The 24537-nt window shown below is 38.2% G+C and overlaps 6 protein-coding genes across 6 annotated transcripts; 1 reads left to right on the top strand and 5 right to left on the bottom strand.

Moving 5' to 3' along the window:
• Positions 1-594: 594 nt before the first annotated feature.
• Positions 595-1152, bottom strand: LOC144980663 (uncharacterized). The gene has a single exon (XM_078928342.1). The coding sequence runs from the start codon at positions 1150-1152 to the stop codon at positions 595-597; it is 558 nt and encodes a 185-aa protein (XP_078784468.1).
• A 1724-nt stretch (positions 1153-2876) lies between these two features.
• On the top strand, positions 2877-4364 carry LOC144980662 (uncharacterized). Its single transcript, XM_078928341.1, has 2 exons — positions 2877-3631; positions 3827-4364. Exons 1-2 carry the CDS (start codon positions 2877-2879, stop codon positions 4362-4364), a joined length of 1293 nt encoding a protein of 430 aa, XP_078784467.1.
• Positions 4365-15428: 11064 nt separating this feature from the next.
• On the bottom strand, positions 15429-16650 carry LOC144980661 (uncharacterized). The gene is made up of 2 exons (XM_078928340.1): positions 16009-16650; positions 15429-15965 (listed from the first exon to the last, which is right to left on the bottom strand). The coding sequence occupies exons 1-2, from the start codon at positions 16648-16650 to the stop codon at positions 15429-15431; spliced, it is 1179 nt and encodes a 392-aa protein (XP_078784466.1).
• Positions 16651-16882: 232 nt separating this feature from the next.
• Positions 16883-18310, bottom strand: LOC144980660 (uncharacterized). The gene has a single exon (XM_078928339.1). It carries the CDS (start codon positions 18308-18310, stop codon positions 16883-16885), a length of 1428 nt encoding a protein of 475 aa, XP_078784465.1.
• Positions 18311-18431: 121 nt separating this feature from the next.
• On the bottom strand, positions 18432-20633 carry LOC144980659 (uncharacterized). Its single transcript, XM_078928338.1, has one exon. The coding sequence runs from the start codon at positions 20631-20633 to the stop codon at positions 18432-18434; it is 2202 nt and encodes a 733-aa protein (XP_078784464.1).
• Positions 20634-21711: 1078 nt separating this feature from the next.
• LOC144956155 (uncharacterized) lies at positions 21712-24103 on the bottom strand. Its single transcript, XM_078886539.1, has one exon. It carries the CDS (start codon positions 23679-23681, stop codon positions 22011-22013), a length of 1671 nt encoding a protein of 556 aa, XP_078742665.1. The 5' UTR covers positions 23682-24103; the 3' UTR covers positions 21712-22010.
• Between the last annotated feature and the right edge of the window lie 434 nt (positions 24104-24537).

Below are 24537 nucleotides of genomic sequence, written 5' to 3'. Positions count from 1 at the left end.
ATATTCTGAAAAAAAAATTAAAAAAAATTTAATGCTTTACGCGGGCATAATTGTGCAATTACAGAGGGACAATGAGTTATTTAAATAGATATGAATAATCATCAAAACTAGTAGCCTTATAATCATATATATATATATATATATATATATATATGTGTGTGTGTGTGTGTGTGTGTGTGTGTTTGTGTGTGTGTGATGGGAAATACTAAAAACAGAGAAAAATTATTTCAAACTTTTTCCTTTTATTTCTAATTGAAAAAAACATGATTATCATCAACCGACACTGCATTTTTTTTACATTGTCAGCTAGAATAGACACGTTTGATGAAATAAATGTAATGGAAAATAAATCATTTTTCTTTCTACAAAGTATTCTCCACTTTGTTTATATCAGTTATATCGACTGCTTTTGTTAAAGTCAGCTATAAATTAACATCAACACCATTATCATCATCATCATCATCATCATCATCATCATCATCATCATCATCATCAACAACATCATCATCATCATCATCATCATCATCGTCATCATCATCATCATCACAGTCATCATTATATCATCGTCATCATCATCATCCGTTTTCTGATTTATCAAGCCGTAAAATCGGTAGCGATAGTAATCACGAAGGTAAACACATTACAGAAAACTGGAAACAAAAACAAATAATTCCAGCCGAATTGCATGAGGATTTCCTCCAAAACAAGTTGTAAAATAATGTTGAGAATGACAGACGGTGTGTAAAGGATTCCCAAGTTAGAGGCGAAATGTGCATTTCCAAACAGTTTAGCAGTCGCGGGGCAGAAGGTGGAGTAAAAATCTTCAATCATGCCTGTATAAAGAACTGTAAGTATGGAGAGACCCCAGGTGTTGAGACGTGGAAGGAAGGGATAGAGAGATCCGACAAATGTTAGGATGGTGTTGTAGATCATGAATATATTCTTGATGTTGAAATGATCTAGCAAGACGCCTGCAGTTATTGATGAGATGAGCATTGCGATGGAATTGCATGTGCCTAATCTGGTCAAGAGGAAGTCGTCTTGTATCCAAAGTTGTCCGAAGTCTTTGTAGTAATTGTTGATTATGATGAAGTTGGTTTGGACGGTGATAACAGTAAGGGACAACGTATAGAATCTAGTTGTGGTTATCATTTGACGTGGGCTTAAGTCGTGTGAATGGTTTGTTGGTAGTTGGTTGTGTGTGTCATGTGTAGCTGTTGATGAAAATGAAGAAGATGTCAATTCTGATAATAATGGTGATGATGATATTGATGATAATGATGTTGTTGTTGATGATGATGATGATGATGATGATGATGATGATGATGATGATGATGATGATGATGATGATGATGATGATGATGATGATGATGATGAGTAAGGAATTGTTCGGGCCGACAAATGAGGTGATGACTTCAGAGGCGAATGAGATATTGAAATCGATGACATCAACAAATATTGAGTAGTTGATGATGAATTTTGATCTGACGACGAGCCAAATTCACTCTTTTTCCATGGCTGCTTGTGCCAAGTGGTACAAATACACCACGATCAACAGCGCTGATGCTGAGCGCAGCTTTTCTGTTTACAATCTGATATTGTCAGACAGGCGCAGGAGTCTTAGCAAAACGTCTATGCGACATCTAGCTTTTCTGTGCTACAACAAAAAATTAAGTTTTGAATTTGCGTTGTAGTTCTTTAATTTTGAATTGGTTAAATGTAAATAAAGCAATAGAAAAGTTAGACAGCGATTTATTACTTTTTTCTTGTTTTGCATAATTTGTAATTTCCCTAGCATAATTTGCCTTTTTCCCCACGCATAATTTGCGTAAGTTGGGATTTTTTTTTGCTTATTTCCGGGGGGGGGGGGCAGTTATTAATATCTATTTAAATTACTCATTGTCCCCTCCTCCTTAAATAGAATTGCGCCCAGACAAAACATTTTATTACTTTATAAATTAAATGCAATAACCTCGTACTTCTTTTGTCTTCCTTTGTAATGCTGGTAGATCTAACCCAGCTAATGAAACTGACAAATGCAACGCAACGGGGCAAAATACAATTAAAAATTCAAATTTCAGTAATCGACCGATAAATCGGTTCAAACTAACGTGTAGGCATGAATGCGTTTGATAACTTCAATTGTCACAGTATTTGTTGTTACGGGAAAATCATCAAACCAACGTGGAGTTATTTATATGTCTAAAATTTCAAATTGTTGTGATCTTCGTTGTAATTGAAATATCCTCAAACCAAAGTGTATTTATTTACAGGCCTGATAACCTAAGCTGTTTTGGTCCAATTGTTCTAGCTGGAATACTCTTGTAACAATCAATAGAAAAGAAACTCCATTACAACAATGTCAAATCAAGCCCATGGTCGTGTGTTGTTTATCAGACGTGTAAATATATACATGTAGAATAGAATGCATTGTTATATCGTTTGCATTGTTGATATCTGACTTTATATAAGATAATGAAAAGTGAAGTAAATGTTGAAGTAATAAGAAATATGAAGTTTGATTTTTTTTCACTTAAAGAAACAAAATAAGTGTCTCCAGAGAAGAACTCCCACAACCCAAACCCAAGTCTCAAATTATACATAATATAAAACATCAGGTTTCATTTAACGTAATACCGATTTGAGGTAATGGGTCACAGTTGAAATCAAATTCTATTCTATTTCGTACCAATCCCATTTTGACCTTAGACTTGCTTTGACTTAATCCAGCCATGACGTCAAAGAAAACTCTACATACTTTCAACAAATGGTGCACCATGATAGGATGTTTCTTGCACCTTTTCCCTCTCGGACACGTGTTTTTCTAGGGCAATGTTTACGTTTACTGCAAATCATACTTGACATACTATACTGGAATGGCCCCCGAGGCCGAAGGGCCCTGGCTCATGAGCTTGAAGTTCGGAAGTACGCATATAGTTGGTTTGTTTGTCGGATTTTTAATACGGCGCACTGGACCGAGACCAATTATTTTATCTGGAATTGCTCTCTCGAGTGCGAGTTATTTCTTGACCTACTTATCTATTCAACAATCGAATATTTTGATGGTTTTCACATTTGGAGTTTTGAGTGGTTGCAGTCAAGGGATGATGATATTTGCAAGTTTTCAACTTGTTGCAGATTGGGCTGGAGACGATGTTGGAACTTCTATTGGTATTGCCAGATCTGGGAGATTCATTGGAGGGATACTCACAAATATCTTTGTTACGTTGTACGTAAACCCTGAAAATAAAATCCCGGATACAAAAGTGGGATCGGAACTCTATTTCTCACAGAAGGATCTTTTGGACAAAGTACCGTGGGTTTTTCCTATTCTGGGAACAATATCTACAATGCTTCAGATATTCGGATTCTTTTTAGTTAGGAACAAACCGACAGAGGTGGCGAAAAAGGAGGAGGAGAAGGAGGAAGAGAAGATCTCCAAAGCTGAGGATTATGGAAGTTGTGTGCAGGATGTTAAATCTTGTAACAAAAACACCAGAGTTGTCGATTTGCCATGGAAAAAGAGTGAAATTGGCTCGTCGTCTGATCAGAATTCCCCATCAAATACTCAATATTTGTTGACGTCATCGAATTCAATATCTCATTCGTCTCTAAAGCCATCACCTCATTTGTCGGCCCGAACAATCCCTTACTCATCTACATCATCATCATCAACATTATCATTATAATCATCATCATCATCACCGTATTCATCAGAATCCCCATCGGCTTCATTGCCATCAACAGCTACACCTGACACACACAACAAACTACCGACAAACCATTCACACGACTTAAGCCCACGTCAAATGATAACCACAACTAGATTCTATACGATGTCCCTTACTGTCATCACCGTCCAAACCAACTTCATCACAATCAACAATTACTACAAAGACTTCGGACAACTTTGGATACAAGACGACTTCTTCTTGACCAGATTAGGCACATGCAATTCCATCGCAATGCTCATCTCACCAATAACTGCAGGCGTCTTGCTAGATCATTTCAACATCAAGAATATATTCATGATCTACAACATCATTCTAACATTTGTCGGATCTCTCTATCCCTTCCTTCCACGGCTCAACACCTGGGGTTTCTTACTTACAGTTCTTTATGCAGGCATGACTGAAGCTTTCTACTCCACCCTCGGCTCCGCGACTGCTAAACAGTTTGGAAAGGCACATTTCGCCTCTAACATGGGAATCCTTTACACACCGTCTGTTATTCTCGACATTATTTTACCATTTATTTTGGAGGAAATCCTCCTGCAATTCTGCTGGAACTATTTGTTTTTGTTTCCAGTTTTCTGTAATGTGTTTACCTTCGTGGTTACTATCGCTACCGATTTTACGGCTTGATAAATCAGAAAACGGATGATGACGATAATGATGATGATGATAATGATGAGTGATATGAGATGATGATGATGATGATGATGATGATGATGATGATGGATGATGATGATGATGATGATGATGATGAGATGAGTGAAGATGATGATGATGATGATGATGATGTGTGGTGATGATGATGATGATGATGATGATGATGATGATGATGATGATGTGATGATGATGATGATGATGTGGTGGTGGTGATGATGATGATGATGATGATGATGATGATGATGATGTGATGATGATGATGATGATGATGATGATGATGATGATGATGATGATGATGATGATGATGATGATGATGATGATGATGATGATGATGATGATGATGATGATGATGATGATGATGATGATGATGATGATGTGTGATGATGATGATGATGATGATGATGATGATGATGATGATGATGATGATGATGATGATGATGATGAGATGATGATGATGAAGTGATGATGATGATGATGATGATGATGATGATGATGATGATGATGATGATGATGATGATGATGATGATGATGATGATGATGATGATGGTGGTGGTGGTGGTGATGATGATGGTGGTGGTGATGATGATGATGATGATGATGATGATGATGATGATGATGATGATGATGATGTTGATGATGATGATGATGATGATGATGATGATGATGATGATGATGATGATGATGATCATCATCATCATATCTTGTCGCGCCAGTGAGTCAGCCAGTCCCGGGCAGTCTGGTTGCATTCCCTCAGGTCAGCATTGGTGCAGTGAGGTCCCAGCGAGCATTCGGACAGGATGTGGTCCATGGTCTGTCTGGGGTGACCGCATGGGCATTCAGTGCCCGGTGAGATTTTCCATTTAAAGAGGTTGGTGGCGGTGTTTCCCACCTTTGCTCTAGCTCTGTTCAACGCCACCCATTCTTTTCTCTTGAGGTCTGTGCCTGCTGGGAGCTTTTCTGTTGGGGGCTGGAGGGCATCGTTTGCTGTCTTGTCCCATTCTACCCATTTGTCCAGGCGGAAGAATGCTGAGTGGTCTGGGTGAAGGCTCTCTACTGTGAGGAAGCTTTTTCTTGATTTGAGCCTGCTTTTGGGGCAATTGTGGTCATGAAGGGGGTGTCTCTGGTCCATTTCCTGTTTGTATTTTTGTATTTGGGCATGGGTTTCCCTCCGGATGTGTGGTGGGGCTATTCCTGCTGCACGGTAGACCAGTGGTAATGGTGTTGCTCTCAGCTGGCCCGTTATGATCCGGCAGGCGTTGTTGAGCTCGGGGTCTAGCTTGGAGGCATGGCATGATCGGGCCCATACAGCTGAGCAGTACTCCGCAGTTGAGTAGCTGAGGGCCAATGCTGTGGTCCTTAGAGTTTTAGGGTCAGTTCCCCAGTTCATGTTTGCCAGCTTTCCAAGGAGGGCATTACGCGTGGACACTTTTGCCTTGGTCTTTCTCACGTGTTCTCTGAAGGACAGAGTTCGATCAAGCGTCACTCCGAGGTACACTGGGTGGTAGTTGTACTCTAATGTCTGGCCATTCCACTTGATGTTAAGTTTTTTGTGGGCTTGGTGGTTATTGAGGTGAAATGCACACACTTGTGTTTTCCCTGGGTTGGCGTTCAGCGAGTTTTTAGTGTAGTACTTTGTAAGGGTGTCTAGGGCATTTGTCAGTCTGCTCTCGATTGGTTGGAAGGACACATCCTGTGTTGCGAGGCATAGGTCATCAGCATATATGAATCGGCGGATATTTGGGAACTCAGGCTGATCATTTGTATATATGTTGAAAAGTGTTGGAGCCAGCACTGATCCTTGGGGAAGACCATTCTTCTGGGTGCGCCACCTGCTCTTCCGGCCATCCATTTCAACAAAGAAGCGCCTGTTTTCGAGAAGTGACTGGATAATATTTACAATTTTCTTATTCTTTATCATTTTAGCCACTTTGAGGAGTAGGATCTTGTGATTCACTGTGTCATAGGCTGCAGTGAGGTCGACGAAGACTGTGCCAGTAACCTGTTTTGTCTCAAACCCATCTTCTATGAATTGTGTAAGGTTAAGAAGTTGACCACATGTTGACCGTCCTGGTCGGAATCCAGCCTGGTCTGGAGACAGTTGTTCGTCTAGACTGGGTGACATGCGGGACATAACCATTCGCTCAAATAGCTTGTATGCGATGCACAGGAGGGAGATCGGGCGATAGCTTTTCTTGGATTTTGGATCTTTCCCCTGTTTCAGTAGGGCGACTACTCTTGCTTTCCTCCATGCACTTGGCAGCCTGTTTGTCCTTGCGCATACATTGAAGAGGTCCAATAGCCAGGATAGGGTTCTCGGGCCAAAGTGTTGAATCATCTCAGTTGTGATTCCATCCAGTCCAGATGCTTTTCCTGCCTTCAGATGGGACAAGGCCTCTAGTAGCTCCTCCAGGGTAAAAGAGTCAAGATGATCTTCACTATCCTTGAGGGCTTTGTCCATTTCACGTTTCAGGGCTTTTAGTTGGCCTCGTGCTTTCTTGGCTGGTTTCCCATTAAGTAGAAGCTGATGTGCTACTTGGTCAGGTGTTACTGCAGCCACTCTTGTCTGGGTATTTTTGTCATTATTCAGTTTTGAAATTGTAGTCCAGGCCTTTTTGCTGTTTAGGGTCATATTGGTGGAGGTTATTAATTCCTTCCATCTTTCTGATCTTTCATCGGCTATCATTGATGTGAGTTCTTCACCCAGTTCTAGGGTTTCTTCGCTGAAAGGATCCACCTTGTATGATTCAATGTATCTTTCATATAGTTTCTTGCTTTCATCTTGGAGACATGGAATATAACTTTTTCGGCATCCTCTGGGGATGTTTTTCTTTGCAACTTTCCATATGAGTGTTCTAAAGTCGTCGTATCTCTGTGGGTCACTTTTTATATTGGTGATCTCATTGTCTAAATCTTTAGTAAAGTTTTCCCAATTTGCTTTTCTAAAATTGAATCGTGGTATCGCATTTGATTCGAGGGCTTTAACAGCTGGTTTGATGCTGATGGTAATAGGCCTGTGTTGAGATTTCGGTATAGGCTCACCTACAGTCCTTTCAAAGTTTGAGAAGTGTTGAGAGGATATGAATGCCAGGTCCGGATTGTAACCTTTCTTCCACCGGGCACTCATAAAGGTTTTCTTGTCTTTGGGGTTATGGAGGATTGTGAGGTCATTGCCGGCCGCCCACTCCTCAACAGCATCTCCGTCAATGTTATTTTGCTCATATCCCCATATAGTGTTATGGCTGTTAAAATCTCCAATGATCAGGTTGGTTTTCTATCGGATAGATTCATTTGGGGCCACTTGAATGGGGTTAATGGAGGTTTGTACACAGATATGATGGTAATCAGTGTTGTTTCTACTCTGAGAATCTCAATGTCATTTTCTGAGTGATCATCGCTTTTCAGTATGGTAGATTTTTCTCGAGTGTACATGGCACTTCCATATTTTGGGTGTTCGTGGTGTATTACTAGTTGCATGCCAGGTATGCAAGGTGGTTTTGAGTCTTTGTGGGTTTCCTGTAAGCAAATTATATCTGCTTTTAGCTCTGTCAGTATCTTGCATTTGGTATGGGAGATTCCTTCTGTGTTGAAACTTACAACATCGAAGTTTTCCATTGTCTGGGCCGAGGGGCTATCCTTTTACCGCCCAATTTATTCTCTCTGGTCGCGTAGTGTAGCAATCAGTCTCCTTCAGAGAAGGATTACAGGAGCACGACGTGAACGTTTGCTACTTGCTCCCATGATGATGATGATGATGATGATGATGATGATGATGTGTTGGTGGTGGTGTGTTGAAGTGATGATGATGATGATGATGATGATGATGATGATGATGATGATGATAATGATGATGATGATGAAGGTGATGATGATGATGATGATGATTGATGATGATGATGATGATGATGATGATGATGATGATGATGATGATGATGATGATGGTGGTGGTGGTGGATGATGATGCTGATGATGATGATGATGAGATGATGATGATGATGATGATGATGATGATGATGAGGTGATGATGATGATGATGATGATGATGATGATGATGATGATGTGATGAAGATGATGATGAGATGATGATGAATGATGGCGATGATGATGTTTTGTTAATTTACAGCCGACTTTAATTATTTTGTTTAATGTTGATTTTGTCATTTAATTATGTGATGATATTCTAACCAACAAACTGATAGTGTGCGTGTAAGTAAAATACTCACACATTCTGCCCGGCAGATGAATACTACCAACACAAAAAATACCGTACAACGATATAGATGCATTTGGCTGAGGTAACAAGTAACATACAACATCCACCAGCTTGATATGACTTACCAACACACAGAACTATGTGTAACCTTAAGCGTTTATCGATAGAACAAAGTTGAAGTCACTCAGGTCTTTGTTATTGTTTTTTGCCACTCATGTTTATGAGGAATTCTCAATATTAATCGGACTATAGATAGTGTGCGCTTGTCTAAGAAGCTCCAACATTGCCATCCGGAAGTATAACGGACAAACACACAAAACTACGTGTAACCATAAAATTTTATAGTCTGGTTAATACAGCTTAGTGAGATTTACTCATAAACGTGAATGGCAAAACAAAAAACAATAACAAAGACGTGAATGACGTGATTTTCGTTCTTGGTAAATTAAGCCACAGCAAAAAAATATTAATAAACCACCGACAAGAACAAAACCCACCCACCAGAAAATGCAACTGCAGAAATAAGGAACATCGCCCGCTAAACAAACAATGTTTAGAATCAAGTTTAATTTACCAAGCCACAGTCACCGAAACTAAAACAAACAAGCAAGAAAAATATGTAGGACTATAACAGAAAATAATTTCAAAACAAGATATAACCTCCACGCCTCAATATTTAGAAACACTAACAAAAAAACATCCACAAAACGCAGCGAACATATTTGGAAATTAAAAGACAACAAACTAGACCACAACATTTCATGGAAAATTTGATCTAAAGCAACAGGATACACACCAACATCAAAACAATGTAGCTTATGCCTGGAAGAGAAATATACTATAATCAAACACCCTCATGAAACCACACTCAACACGAAAAATGATATGTACAATACGTGTCCACATCGCCGGAAGTTCTTGTTAATCAACTATAAACCGGAACCACTTCAACAAACAACAACAGTCAACTCATGTAACACACAGTCCTGACGATGGCTAATTGGGCCTGAAACATTATTGTAGACTGTCTCAAACATTGTGGTAAATATCAAAATAAAAATTATATATATATATATATATATATATATATATATATATATATATGTGTGTGTGTGTGTGTGTGTGTGTGTGTGTGTGTGTGTGTGTGAATGCTTCCATTAGACGGTTCATATATGTGGATGTGACCAAGCACCTGGTTGTGTCCCTCGTACTATCGAAATTGGATTATTGTAATGCTCTGTTGTTTGGCGTTTCGCAATACAATCTGAGACGTCTTCAGATTGTCCAAATGCATTGATGTAATTTTAACATCATTTACATGTATTGTTAATAATTCGTTGCAGTCAGGTGTTGTACCAGACATTTACAAAGTTGCTCATGTCATACCACTTTTGGAAAAACCTGATCTCGATAAGGAGAACTTTAAAAAAATATCGCCCTGTCTCTAATCTTCCTTTTCTCTCTAAGATTTTAGAATAGCTTGTTTTGAAACAATTCCTGTCTCATCTTAAAAATAATTGCTTTTAGGCAACATCATTCGACGGAAACCGCACTTGTTAGAGTTGTTAATGGTCTCCTCTCTGTTATAGACAATGGTTCATGTTCTTTGCTGAATTTGCTTGACCTATCGTCTGCTTTTGATACTATTGATCACAATCTTCTTCTCAAACGTCTTGAAATTACTTATGGTGTGTCTTGTGCAGCGCTTGATTGGTTTAGCTCATATTTGTTTAATCGTAAACAGATTATTACGATGGATGAATATAAATCTGAGTAAATCTTTCTTGATTGTGGGGTTCCCCAGAGTTCAGTACTTGGACCCATTCTTTTTGTTCTGTACGTTGGCCCTCTGTCTAAAATCATCAGAAGTTTCGGTCTGTCCTACCATCAATACGCTGATGATACGCAATTGTACTGCGTTTCCAATACGAGAAATTTACAAGAAATATCAGCCAAGAGTAAAAAATTGTATCCAAAGTGTTAAGAAATGGATGAATGAGAACAGACTGAAACTGAATGATGATAAGACGGAGGTGCTGCATGTGGGGAACAGGAAGTGGAAAAGTGAAACAGATTTGAAGTTGGGGGATGCCTCCATTCAAATTGTTGACAAAGTGAAAAACCTTGGCACATTCTTAGACTATGGACTGTCGATGGAGCATCAGGTTAATAATTTGGTTAGATCTCTCTTTTTCCAACAAAAAAGATTGCTTCCATTAGACGGTTCATATCTGAGGATGTGACCAAGCACCTGGTTGTGTCCCTCGTACTATCGAAATTGGATTATTGTAATGCTCTGCTGTTTGGCGTTTCACCATACAATCTGAGATGTCTTCAGATTGACCAAAACAGCGCTGCCAGACTAGTATTCACGAAGCGTACGTGCGACTCTGCCGGACCTCTACTTCATGACCTGCATTGGCTGCTTGTTGAGAAAAGGATTAAATTCAAAGCTTGTGTTTTAGTGTATCGTCTTGAAGGTACTGCCCCTTCTTACCTTTCGGAACTAATTGATAGATATTCAAAACCCCACCCCTTACGTTCGGCCAGTGATTCCACAAAACTAGTTGTCCCTCGAATTCGGAAAAATGCTGGAATGAGATCCTTTTCTCATTTCGGACCCTCTATTTGGAACGACTTACAGTGAAAAAGAATCTTTGTCTATTTTTGAACGTTCGCTTAAAACATATCTGTTTCGATTTTAGTAGATGGTATGAGAAGCAAGATAGGTTTGGTTTGTGTTGTGTGTTGTGTTGTGTTGTGTTGTGTGTATGTGTGTGTGTTGTGTTGTTGTTTTGTAAATGATTATGGTTCAGCCAAAGTAATTTGTAATTTAAGCGCTTAGAGTCTGGTGTCTCGGAGTTATAGCGCCATATAAGTTTTCAGCATTATTTTATTATCATTATATATATATATATATATATATATATATATATATATATATATATATATATATATAGATAGATAGATAGATAGATAGATAGATAGATAGATAGATAGATAGATAGATAGATAGAGATTGAGAGAGAGGGATAGATAGATAGATAAATTGAGAGATAGATAGAGAGATAGATAGAGAGATAGATAAAGAGATAGAGAGATAGAGATATAGAGAGATAGATAAATAGAAAGATAAGAGATAGATAGATAGATAGATAGATAGATAGATAGATAGATAGATAGATAAAAAGATAGATAAAGATATATATATATAATATATATTATACATATATACATATATATATATATATATATATATATATATATATATATATAGAGAGAGAGAGAGAGAGAGAGAGAGAGAGAGAGAGAGAGAGAGAGAAAGATTTCGGAGGTGGTCGGGATTTACACCTGGCGACCCGAGTACCAAGGTCTTGTTCTCAATTGGATTCAACAGTCTGATGTCACGTCGTCCAGCAACGGCGACAACGTGTTTCTAAACAAAGAAAATTAGTGCTTTTTATTTTTCATGCTGTCAAGAACTTTACATGTGTCATGTGATCAGAATGTATAAAAGTCAAAACATGATCATATTTATAATGTTCTCCTCTGGATACACTTTTATGCTCGTCAGAGAAATATTTCATAAGGGCGTCCGCCATTGTTCCGATAGTTTAGACCAGTTACTATGTTACTATACGTCATTACGAGGGAAGTGACGTCATAACTGTTGAAGTCAATTTGTTGAGGTAGCACAGATTCCTTCTCGCTTTGAGTCCAGCATTTAAAAGTCTTCGAAACACCGTCCATCTTGAAATGTTATTTTATACAGCGTAGTACAAGTGTTGTCGTAGATCAGTGTGTGTGTGTGTGTGTGTGTGTGTGCGCGCGCGCGCTCGTGTGTGTGTGTGTGTATTTGAGTAGGTGGGTGGATATTTGTGTAGGCGATTGGATGTGAATAGGTGAACGTGTGTGTTTGTTAGTCATTATAAAAGAGCATGTCTTGAGCCTGACACACATATGAGAAATATATTATATTAATGTATATGTACAAGTCTTATTTTTCGCTATTTATAGTGTACGAGTATCTTGTGAAATTAGATATATGATTGGTAATCAATGAATATCATACTCACAACCGTTGTTGTTGCCATCATTAGTATTGTCTTTTGATGTTGATTTTCACACTCATTGTTCATTTTTATTGTTACTTTCTTTATTATGATAATGATAATGGTGGTGGTTGTGGTGGTGATGATGGTAGTGACGGTAACGTTGGTGATAACGATAATAAGAATTATTATTATTGTTATTGTTGATATTATTATTGTTATTGTTGTTATTATTAGTATTATTATTAGTGGTAATAATGGTGGTGCTAGTAATAGTAGTAGTAGTAGTAGTAGTAGTAGTAGTAGTAGTAGTAGTAGTAGTAGTAGTAGTAGTAGTGTAGTAGTAGTAGTAGTAGTAGTATAGTGTAGTAGTAGTAGTATGTTAGTATGTAGTAGTAGTAGTAGTAGTAGTAGTGTAGTAGTAGTATAGTAGTAGTAGTAGTATAGTAGGTAGTAGTAGTAGTAGTATAGTAGTAGTAGTTAGTAGTATAGTAGTAGTAGTAGTAGTAGTAGTAGTAGGTTAGTAGTATGGTAGTAGTAAATAGTTAGTAGTAGTAGTGTAGTAGTAGTAGTAGTAGTAGTAGTAGTAGTAGTAGTAGTAGTAGTTAGTAAGTAGTAGGTAGTTAGTAGTAAGTAGTAGTAGTAGTAGTATGTAGTAGTAGTAGGTAGTGGTATGTAGTAGTAGTAGTAGTAGTAGTAGTAGTTAGTAGTAGTAGTAGTAGTAGTAGTATAGTAGTAGATAAGTGTAGTATAGATAGTAGTAGTATAGTAGTAGTAAGTAGTAGTAGTAGGTAGTAGTAGTAGTAGTAGTAGTAGTAGTAGTAGTAGTAGTATAGTAGTAGTAGTAGTAGTAGTAAGTAGTAGTAGTAGTGTAGTAGTATAGTAGTAGTTAGTTAGTAGTAGTAGTAGTAGTAGTATAAGTAGTAGTAGTAGTAGTAGTAGTTAGTAGTAGTAGTAGTAGTAGTAGTAGTAGTAGTAGTAGTAGTAGTAGTAGTAGTAGTAGTAGTAGTAGTAGTAGTAGTAGTAGTAGTAGTAATAGTAGTAATAATAGTAGTAGTAGTGGTAGTAGTAGTAGTGGTGGTTGTGGTAGTTATATTAGTAGTAGTAGTAGCAGTAGTAGTAATAGTAGTAGTAGTAGTAGTAGTAGTAGTAGTAGTAGTAGTAGTAGTAGTAGTAGTAGTAGAAGTAGTAATAGTAGTAGTAGTGGTAGTAGTAGTAGTGGTGGTTGTGGTAGTTAGATTAGTAGTAGTAGTAGCAGTAGTAGTAATAGTAGTAGTAGTAGTAGTACTAGTAGTAGTAATAGTAGTAGTAGTAGTAGTAGTAGTAGTAGTAGTAGCAGTACTAGTAAGTAGTAGTAGTATAGTAGTAGTAGTAGTAGTAGTAGTAGTAGTAGTAGTATAGTAATAGTAGTAGTAGTAGTAGTAGTAGTAGTAGTAGTAGTAGTAGTAGTAGTAGTAGTAGTAGTAGTAGTAGTAGTAGTAGTAGAGGTGATAGTGGTAGTGGTGGTAGTAGTGGTAGCAGTAGTAGTAGTTGTTCTGAATATTTACAGATAGATAGAAATTTCCATAACTACACAAATTCGACAAGAGACATCCAATGAGAATAAGAAAAACTTTATTTTGAACAAGAAGAACGATGGACAGCTCTGTCCCTTTCGACCACTCAGTCGCCTCTCTCTGCCTCACTCTCCGCAAGCACTGTCACCGATTCTGGCACTACTTTTTTCTCAACATTAACTCCCCACCTTGAAGTACTTAATTACATTAAACTTCAATCAAACAGATGAAAGTAAATTTAAAGGAAAAGTATCAAAAACAATCTAAAAATAGAATTTAAAAACAAAAAAAGTGTGAAAATCAAGATTCACATTCAAGATTTAACATAACACCATGATAACAATCATTAGCATGTTATTGTTTTCATTCAAAGTCAATGGTTGTTTACATTAATACAAATAAAGATAGGAAAGAGATTTTAAAAAAAGAAAATCTTTAAAATAAAGACGCTTCAAGTACAAAGCCTAACTGCTTAACACCAGTTTGCATTAACCTACTGGTTATCTCCACCAACGGCAAATTAAAAAAATGGAGAAGGAAAAATATTCAAGTGCAATGTAAAAAAAAAAAGGAATCTGGACGTGTGGTATGATAACATCGGTACCCATCCCACAGGTCTCGAGTAGTAATATAAGAACAGGTAAAGAGAGGCAAAGCAAAGGTATATTATTTTCAACGGACACCTAACCCTTGAACTTTGACAGTATCATTTACACCCCTCTCACTCACACCGTGACCTGCGCTCACACGCCGTATGAACGGCGCCTCCAAACAAAAACAACTCACTTCATCTCTTGTTGTTAAAAACAACTAGCCCATACCCTCTCTTCTCTTATCTTAATACAATGGGTAAATCATGGAAGAGGTTGAAGAGGCAAACAAAAGTGAGGGGTAAGAAGTAAACAATGGACATTAATTTCAATGTGACCTGAACGAGTATAAGTAAAAAGGTGGAAAAGTTCAAGTACAGTAAACTCCGATTAAACAAGTTCAATTAAAAAAACGAAATACATTGATTATAGGTTTGCGTTACATTAATTCAAACAATACATAATGTCAATATCATGAAAACAACACAAATGATAGCATTAAATCATCAATGTTTCAAACAAAGCATTTTATTCCTGTTTCATATACAGTAGGCGACGCATTACTGCACGCTCACGGGAGAAGCCAAAAATCATGCAGCAATGCCTCGACCACTAACAGGATTATAGATCTAAACATTCGGTGGTTTTACAATACGACCTCTCTTAGTGACACTTAGTCTCCTATTACTAAATGTTGGTAAACCTTCATTGACAGATTGATCTTCATCTGATTTAGCCTGATTACTCTCTTCTAAGACGTAATCACTTTCATTATCATCATCCAATTCATAAACGTGTACTCTTTGGATTGGTCTTACAAGAATTCCCTTAGCAGTTTTCAACTCTATGGTTCTTACCAAACCATCGCGCCCGGGCAACAAGCGAATTACACGAGCCATAGGCCAATGCAACCTAGGACAGTTATCTTCTCTGATTAAGACCAATGAATTTTCTCTTATTGGTGAACTTTTGGGTGAAGATTTAACAAGTGGAAGATTACGGATATATTCCTTATACCAGAACTCCCAAAACGTGTCTAATTGCCTGCTGATTTGTAAATGACCATCTCGCAATGAAATGTTGGAACGTGCCTTACCACCGACAACGGGTTTATGACCATCAGACCGACCCAACAGAAAATGTGACGGAGTAAGCACCTCTTGACACTGCGGGTCATCAGAAACATGTAAGCGGACGACTATTAATCACGGACTCAACCTCGACCAGTGCCGTTTCAAGTTCACTTCTTTTCAACACCATATCCCCAAGAGTTTTCGTCAGTGACTGTTTTACAGATCTAACGAGCCTTTCCCAAATTCCACCTCTCCACGGAGCTCTGGGAGCATTAAATGACCACTTCACGGTTTCACCGGTTGAACTATCAGCAATAAGTCTCTGAGCTGCTTGAAATGTCTTTGCGTTGTCTGACATAATCTTTGTTGGTTGACCGCGCCTTGCAACAAACCTCTTATAGGCCAACATGAAATCCCCCAAGGATAAGCTTTCACATAGTTCGAGATGGACAGCCCTAACCACACAACAAGTGAAGAGTAAAATATAGAACTTCTTTCCAACTGCATCCGACGCGTAAAGCGGACCAGCGAAATCCAAACCACAAATGCTGAAAACATCTGATCGTTTCAAGCGTTCGGCAGGAAGTGGAGCCATGGCTTGACTGCATTCTACAGAATCAAAGCGTTGACACCGCACACAATAACGTTTAATCCTTTTAGCTTGAGACCTCAAACCTATGATCCAATATCTGTTACGAAGAGATTCCATCATTTGTGACACACCTGCATGTTTCAAACTAACTGTTCTCGGCGGACAAGCAACAAAGTCAAATGGCATTTCGGCAGAATAATCGGATACTTCTCATCATGACTTAACTCAGAAAACTCCAAACGACACTTCATTCTAACACGCCCTGAGTCATCTAATTAATTTTGTACAGCACCGAGCCTTTCTTCAACTTTTCCTTCTTCAATAGGCAATTGATTTCGTCTGAGAAATGAACGGCTTGGATGTGCAACAAGAGCTTAGTATTGGCGGCATCTAACTCTTCAACAGAGAGATTCTTATCTTAACTCACTTTTCTTTTGGTAGCATTGTTCATAAAGCGCAAGACCCATGCCATAACTCTAACAGCCTTAGTGTATTCTCCCCACCGTTTTGAGTCTAACACAGATTCAACACCAACAAGGCAAGTATTGACTTCAGAAGCCCCTTTTTCTTCTACCAGCGCTTCTTCATTAGGTGAACATTCTGAGACATTCGTATCGGCCGTAAATTCCTTCAACCAAGGAGGACCTCTATACCACAATGGGTTGGCCATCAACTCCTTTGCAGTTAAACCCCTGGTAAGACAATCAGCGGGATTTTCTTTACCACGACAATGGTTCCACGCCACTGGTTCCGTGACTTCCTGAATCTGAGCCACCCGATTGCAAACAAATGGTTTCCACCTAGTTGGGTCACTTCTTATCCATTGCAACGTAACCAAGGAGTCTGTCCAGCAGAAATACTTGACATTATCAGGTAAATACAGTGAGTTGATAACAGAGCGAAGCAGCTTAGACCCTACAACTGCCCCCAACAACTCCAGCCTAGGCAACGTAACGGGTTTCAACGGGCAAAGTCTAGCCTTCGATAGCACCAAGGACACGGACATTGAACTATCTGACTCCAGAACTCTTAGATATATGACCGCGCCATAAGCTTGCATGGAACTGTCACAGAAACAGTGCAATTCAACTCTTTGTTTATCCCCCCAAGATACTGCAACATAACACATTGGAATGGACAACTTCTTCAACTCCGTTACACCTTTGAGCCAAGAACGGAATGCATGACACATAGCATCGGAGACCTCTTCATCCCACGAAACTCCCAGTTTCCACAGATCCTGGAACAAAATTTTCACAGTAATGATAAACGGAGATATTAACCCAAGAGGGTCAAAGATCCTGGCAATGCAACTGAGCACTAACCTCTTAGTCACTATCAAATCGGACGCGACTACCTCACTATCAAAGGTAATTGAATCTTCCCTTGGATTATGCATTCCAAGGACCTTAACTGACTCGACCTCGATGGTCTTATCCTTAAATTGTCTTTCACAATTTTCAGCAATGTCGGAACTATTAGACGACCATTTACACAAATTCATGCCAGCTTCAGACATGATCTTCATGGCTTCTGATTTCAGACTCAGAACCTCTTCGGTGGTGTCACCACCCGATAACCAATCATCCACATACATGTTATCTGACAGTTCTTGTTTTGTATTTGATTCTGGATACTTGGACAAATGATGTCGGATCGTTGCATTTAGCAAAAATGGACTGGCCTTATTGCCGAACGGTACGCGGACTATGCGCATCACGCGAATTTTGTCACCAACTTTCCAGAGGAAACGATGGGCATCTCGATCTTCAGGTTTCACCAAGATCTGGAGAAACGCCTTTTCAATGTCTGCACTTAACGCTATTTTGTACCTCCTGAAACGCATGAGTACATTACTTAACAACGGCAACAGGTTTGGGCCTGTATGCATGCAGTCATTTAGAGAGACTGCATTCGGACCGGAAGCAAAAAAACGGGACGTATTTTGGTAGACACACTAGACATCTTCACCACAGGTCGGTGTGGAAGATAAAACTCATGTTGACATTTGTCACCTCTTCCTCGTCTTTTATTTCTTCTATTATGCCCTCTGCCTCCATCTTATGGAATACCTCATTGTACCCCTCTTTTAATACTTGATCTTTAGACAACTTTTTGTCTAACCTTTCAAGCCTTATTTGGGCTTGCTCTTCATTTGTTTGTAAATACTGTTTCTTTGTTTCGACCCAGGGCAAGGCCACTTCGTACCTTTGCCCATTGTGCTTAATGCTCTCTGAAAATTCAGTCATGACTTTTGACTTAATTTCTGGTTTGGCCTCGTGACAACATTCGAGGTAACTTAAATCCCACATTTTTCCAAAGTCTGAATGAGGGATATCTGTTAAACATAATAGTTGCGTGGGGTTCGAATCCCTTGTCTGAGTGTTTGAACTCACATAAGTCCCTGAGAGAACCCATGTGTCAAAAATGGTCTTTTGAGCGACCAATCCAGAGGGCCCACTTACACTGATTCCTGCTCTGACTATCTTCCAATAATAATCTTGTCCAAACAAGAAGTCAATAGTGACATCACCATCACTCTGCAAATTCTCAGAAAAGTTGCATGCGGTAAATTCTGACATAATACTAACAGGTATAGCAGGCCTATACATGGGGGCACAGATTGTGTTCACCTCAATCAAAAACATGGAAGTCTTACTTCTATCTGGTAAGTCAAAGCTAACATCATAAACATTCTTTGTGGAATTACCAGATGGCTTCTTAGCCTCAAAAGCAGACACATTCAATTTCTCACGACCATACAAGGTTGGATGGATCAATTTGACAGCTTTAGTGGAGATGAAGCTTCTGTCAGCACCACTGTCCAGCAAAGCTGTAAATTGATTTCCATTTACAGACACTTTCATGGTTTGTAACACAGTGCTCTCGTTTGTAAGTTTACTTCTACAAAAACTAACATTGGTGGATTCGGAATTAACATCAACATCCATCTTTTTTGTGTCTTCTTTCTTACAGAAGAAAGCAATGTGTTTTTGACCACATGATTTACAATGAGAATAGCATTTTTTAGCAATATGTCCTTTCTTAAAACAAACAAAACACAACTTGTTGTCCTTAATCTTAATCAAAACATCCTCTTGTTTCATCGAATTAATTGTCCGACACTTTTCCGTTGGGTGTTTACCAGAGCAAAACAAACAACGCCCGCTGTCATCACTCATAGTAGACGTAAAGGCAGACACCGTTGACGAGGATCCATGATGACGATTCGTTGGTTGTCGTTGTTCACGCCGCTCACGTTGTTCAGGATTGAAGCTGTAAGAGCGTTCCCGATTTTCAATCTCGCATTGCAAAAAATCCATTAAGAAGTCAAGATCCGCTTCCTTCCTGAGGCTCTGTCTGGCCCACATGAGTCGAATATCCGACGGCAACCGGCTAACGATGATAGGAGTTAGAACCAAACCAAATTTGCTGCCATCTACATCCAAGTTTTTCAGACTTCTAATGTTCACTTGTAGTTGATTGAACACCGACCACAATGCTTTCGTGTTTCGCGTGTTTGGAAACTCTACATTTAACAAATTTTGCACGTGTCCAAAAATAATTCTTTCTTTTCGACCAAAACGATCTTTCAAAATATCCAAAGCAACTGAATAATTTTCTGATGTTAAAGAAAGTCCTTGAATGGCAACTTTTGCCTCTCCAGTCAAGAAACTCTGCAAATAGCTAAATTTCGAAATGTCTGGTAAGTTGGTCTTATCAATAAGAGCTGAAAATTTGTCTTCAAATGATGGCCACTCGGAAAAATCTCCGTTAAATTTCGTTATCTCAATTTTCGGCAGTTGGGGTGACGCGGTATAATGGGATCCGACTGTAGTAAGTTTTGCAGGTGTTGGGCCCTGAATCGGCATTTGGGAAAGCTGGTTCCATTTGCGATTGGCTTGCGCGGTTGTTTCATTAGCACGCACGATGTATTCTTCCGCTTCGTCAATGTCCGTAGGCAATTCTGACGCCTCTAAAAGTAATTCTAAATTGTCTTGAATTTCGTTAAACTGATGTTTACTTACATTGTTCAGTCCAACCTCGATTTCCTCTCTAGAAACATCACTTTTGTTAATTATAACTGATAATCGATCCACAGCTCTCGTTAGCCAGCCTCTCTTGGCTGCACGTTTCTTTATTAAAGTTTCTCGGTCACTAGTCGACATCTTGAAATCTCTATCTCACAAAAGTTTATAAATAATAATCCATCTAAAGTCTCCCAGGTTTTCGGCACCAGAATGTTCTGAATATTTACAGATAGATAGAAATTTCCATAACTCCACAAATTCGACAAGAGACATCCAATGAGAATAAGAAAAACTTTATTTTGAACAAGAAGAACGATGGACAGCTCTGTCCCTTTCGTCCACTCAGTCACCTCTCTCTGCCTCACTCTCCGCAAGCACTGTCACCGATTCCGGCACTACTTTTTTCTCAACAGTAGTAGCAGTAGTAGTAGTAGTAGTAGTAGTAGTAGTAGTAGAAGTGATAGTGGTAGTGGTGGTAGTAGTGGTAGCAGTAGTAGTCGTAGTGGTAGTGTGTAGTAGTAGTAGTAGTAGTGTAGTAGTAGTAGTAGTAGTAGTAGTAGTAGTAGTAGTAGTAGTAGTAGTAGTAGTAGTAGTATAGTAGTAGTAGTAGTAGTAGTAGTAGTAGTAGTAGTAGTAGTAGTAGTAGAGAGGAGAGTAGTAGTAGTAGTAGTAGTAGTAGTAGTAGTAGTAGTAGTAGTAGTAGTAGTAGTAGTAGTAGTAGTAGTAGAAGAATATTACTCTTGCTATAAGAATATTTCATGATTATATATATCATATGTAACCAAATCTCATAGTAAAGTGTAAAAAACCATTATCATCGTGTCGTATTTTATGCTGATTCATAAAATGTGAAAAATTTGAGTTGTACCAAGACTTCTTTTAAAAAAATATAATTAATAATTCAATCTAATAAATAAATCTTTTGATGATTTTACATTATTATCACCATTATAATTATCATTATTTTTTAAATATTATTGTTATTTTATGATGATGATGATGATGATGATGATGATGATGATGTGATTGATGATGATGTGATGATTATAGATTATTATTATTATTATTATTATTATTATTATTATTATTGTTATTAGTATTAGTATTATTATTATTATTATTATTATTATTATTATTATTATTATTATTATATTATTATTATTATTTATTATTATTATTATTATTATTGTTATTATCGTCATCATCATCATCATTATCATCATCATTATTATTATCATTCTTAGCCTTGCTTTATTATTGATTTTACTTATTGATTTGTTGATGAAAATATTATAATATTCTTGTATGGGTTATATTGGCAATTGCCTAAAAATAAACTTTTGAACTTTGAACATATAACTCTGTGTTGACTAGTCCGCCAGTGATCAATCACATTGCCTTTTCAGTGTTGAACTTTGCGATAACAGAATAGCAGAGAAAATTTAAAAGCTGTACAATCTCTCAGCTACTGGCCATCATTACCATCATCGTCATCATCATCCGTTTTCAGATTCATCAAGGGGTAAAATCGGTAGCAATAATAATCACGAAGGCAAACACATTACAGAAAACTGGAAACAAAAACAAATAATTCCAGCCGAGTTGCAGGAGGATTTCTTCCAAAACAAGTGGTAAAATAATGTCGAGAATGACAGACGGCGCGAAAACGATTGCCACGTTAGAGGCAAAGTATGCCTTTCCAAACAGTTTTGCAGTCCCGGAGCCGAGGGTGGAGTAGAAAGCTTCAGTCATGCCTGTATAAATAACTGTAAGTATGGAGAAACCCCAGGTGTTGAGACGTGGAAGGAAGGGATAGAGAGATCCGACAAATGTTAGGATGATGTTGTAGATCATGAATATATTCTTGATGTTGAAATGATCTAGCAAGACGCCTGCAGTTATTGATGAGATCAGCATTGCGATGGAATTGCATGTGCCTAATCTGGTCAAGAAGAAGTCGTCTTGTATCCAAAGTTGTCCGAATTCTTTGTAGTAATTGTTGATTATGACGAAGTTGGTTTGGACGGTGATAAAAGTAAGGATCATCGTATAGAATCTAGTTGTGGTTATCATTTGACCTGGGCTTAAGTCGTGTGAATGGTTTGCTGGTATTTGGTTGTATGTATCAGGTGTAGCTGTTGATGAACTTGAAGAAGATGTCGATTCTGATGATAATGGTGGTGATGATGATAATGATGATGATGATGATGTTGATGATGATGATGATGATGATGATGATGATGATGATGATGATGATGATGATGATGATGATGATGGTGAGGATGATGAAAATAATGATGATAAGTAAGGAATTGCTCGAGCCAACAGATGAGGTGATGACTTCAGAGGCGAATGTGCTATTGATTTCGATGACATCAACAAATATTGAGTATTTGATGGGGAATTCTTATCTGACGACGAGCCAATTTCACTCTTTTTCCATGGCAAATCGACAACTCTGGTGTTTTTGTTACAAGATTCAACATCCTGCACACAACTTCCATGATTCTCAGCTTTGGAGATCTTCTCTTCCTCCTTCTTCTCCTCCTTTTCCGCCTCCTCTGTCGGTTTGTTCCTAACTAAAAAGAACCCGAATATCTGAAGAATTGTAGATATTGTTCCCAGAATGGGAAAAACCCACGGTACTTTGTCCAGAAGATCCTTCTGTGAGAAATAGAGTTCCGATCCCACTTTTCTATCCGGGATTTTATTTTCAGGGTTCACGTACAACGTAACAAAGATATTTGTGAGTATCCCTCCAATGAACCTCCCAGATCTGGCCACACCAACATAAGTTCCAACATCGTCTCCAGCCCAGTTTACAACAAGTTGAATACCTGCAAAGTACAGCAGCCCATGACTGAAACCACTCAAAACTCCAAATGTAAAAACCATCCAAAAGTATGATTGTTGAATGGGTAGGTCAAGAAATAACTCGCACTCGAGAGGGCAATTCCAGATAAAATAATTGGTCTCGGTCCAGTGCGCCGTATTAAAAATCCGACAAACAAACCAACTATATGCGTAGTTCCTAATTTCAAGCTCATGATCCAGGGCCCTTCGGCCTCGGGGGCCATTCCAGTATAGTATGTCAAGTATGATGTACAGTAAACGTGCACATTGCCCCAGAAAAACACGTGTCCCAGAGGGAAAAGGAGCAAGAAACATCCTATCGTGGTGCACCATTTGTAGAAAGTATGTAGAGATTTCATCGACGTCATGGTTGGACTTAATTCATAACAAGTCTTAGTTCAAAACGGGCTTGGTAATAAATAGTAGATTAAGATTTCAAATGTGACCCATTAACTCAAATCGATATTATGTTGAATGGAACCTGATGCCTTATATTATGTATAATATGAGACTTGAGTTAAATTGTGAGTTTTTATTAAAAAAAACACTGATTTTGTTTCTTAAGTGACAAAAAAAATCTAATTTCCTATTCCTTATAATTTCAACTTTTACTTCACTTTTCATTATCTTGTTTTGTCCTACTCAATAACAGTTTGAGAAGATTGGTCATATTTGAAATGTCAGGCTTGTTATTAAATATACATTGATCTTGGCCATAGCTTTGTTTAACAGAAAGTCCAACAAATGTCTTTTTTGTTTCCAACCAAATCACATAAATACTCTAAAAGTCAGATAGCCACAGTGCAAACGATATAACAATGCATTCTATTCTACATGTAGATATTTACACGTCTGATAAACAAACACGACCATGGGCTTGATTTGACATTGTTGAAATGGAGTTTCTTTTCTATTGATTGTTACAAGAGTATTCCAGTTAGAACTATGGGACCAAAACAGCTTAGGTTATCAGGCCTGTCAATAAATACACTTTGGTTTGAGGATATTTCAATACAATCCGAGATCATAACAATTTGAATTCCTACACATATAGGTAAGTCCACGTTGGTTTGATGACGTTTCCATAACAACTGACACTGTGTCAGTTTGAGTTGTCAAACGTATTTATGCCCACACGTTAGTTTGAATGTATTTCGATATTCAATTGTGAGGTATTAACCATTCATGG

Source organism: Berghia stephanieae, chromosome 10, assembly GCF_034508935.2.
Source record: "Berghia stephanieae isolate SIO BIC M18660-M18661 chromosome 10, UCSD_Bste_1.3, whole genome shotgun sequence".
In the NCBI taxonomy this organism is placed as follows: domain Eukaryota; kingdom Metazoa; phylum Mollusca; class Gastropoda; order Nudibranchia; family Aeolidiidae; genus Berghia; species Berghia stephanieae.
This window is presented reverse-complemented; position numbering and strand designations above follow the sequence as displayed.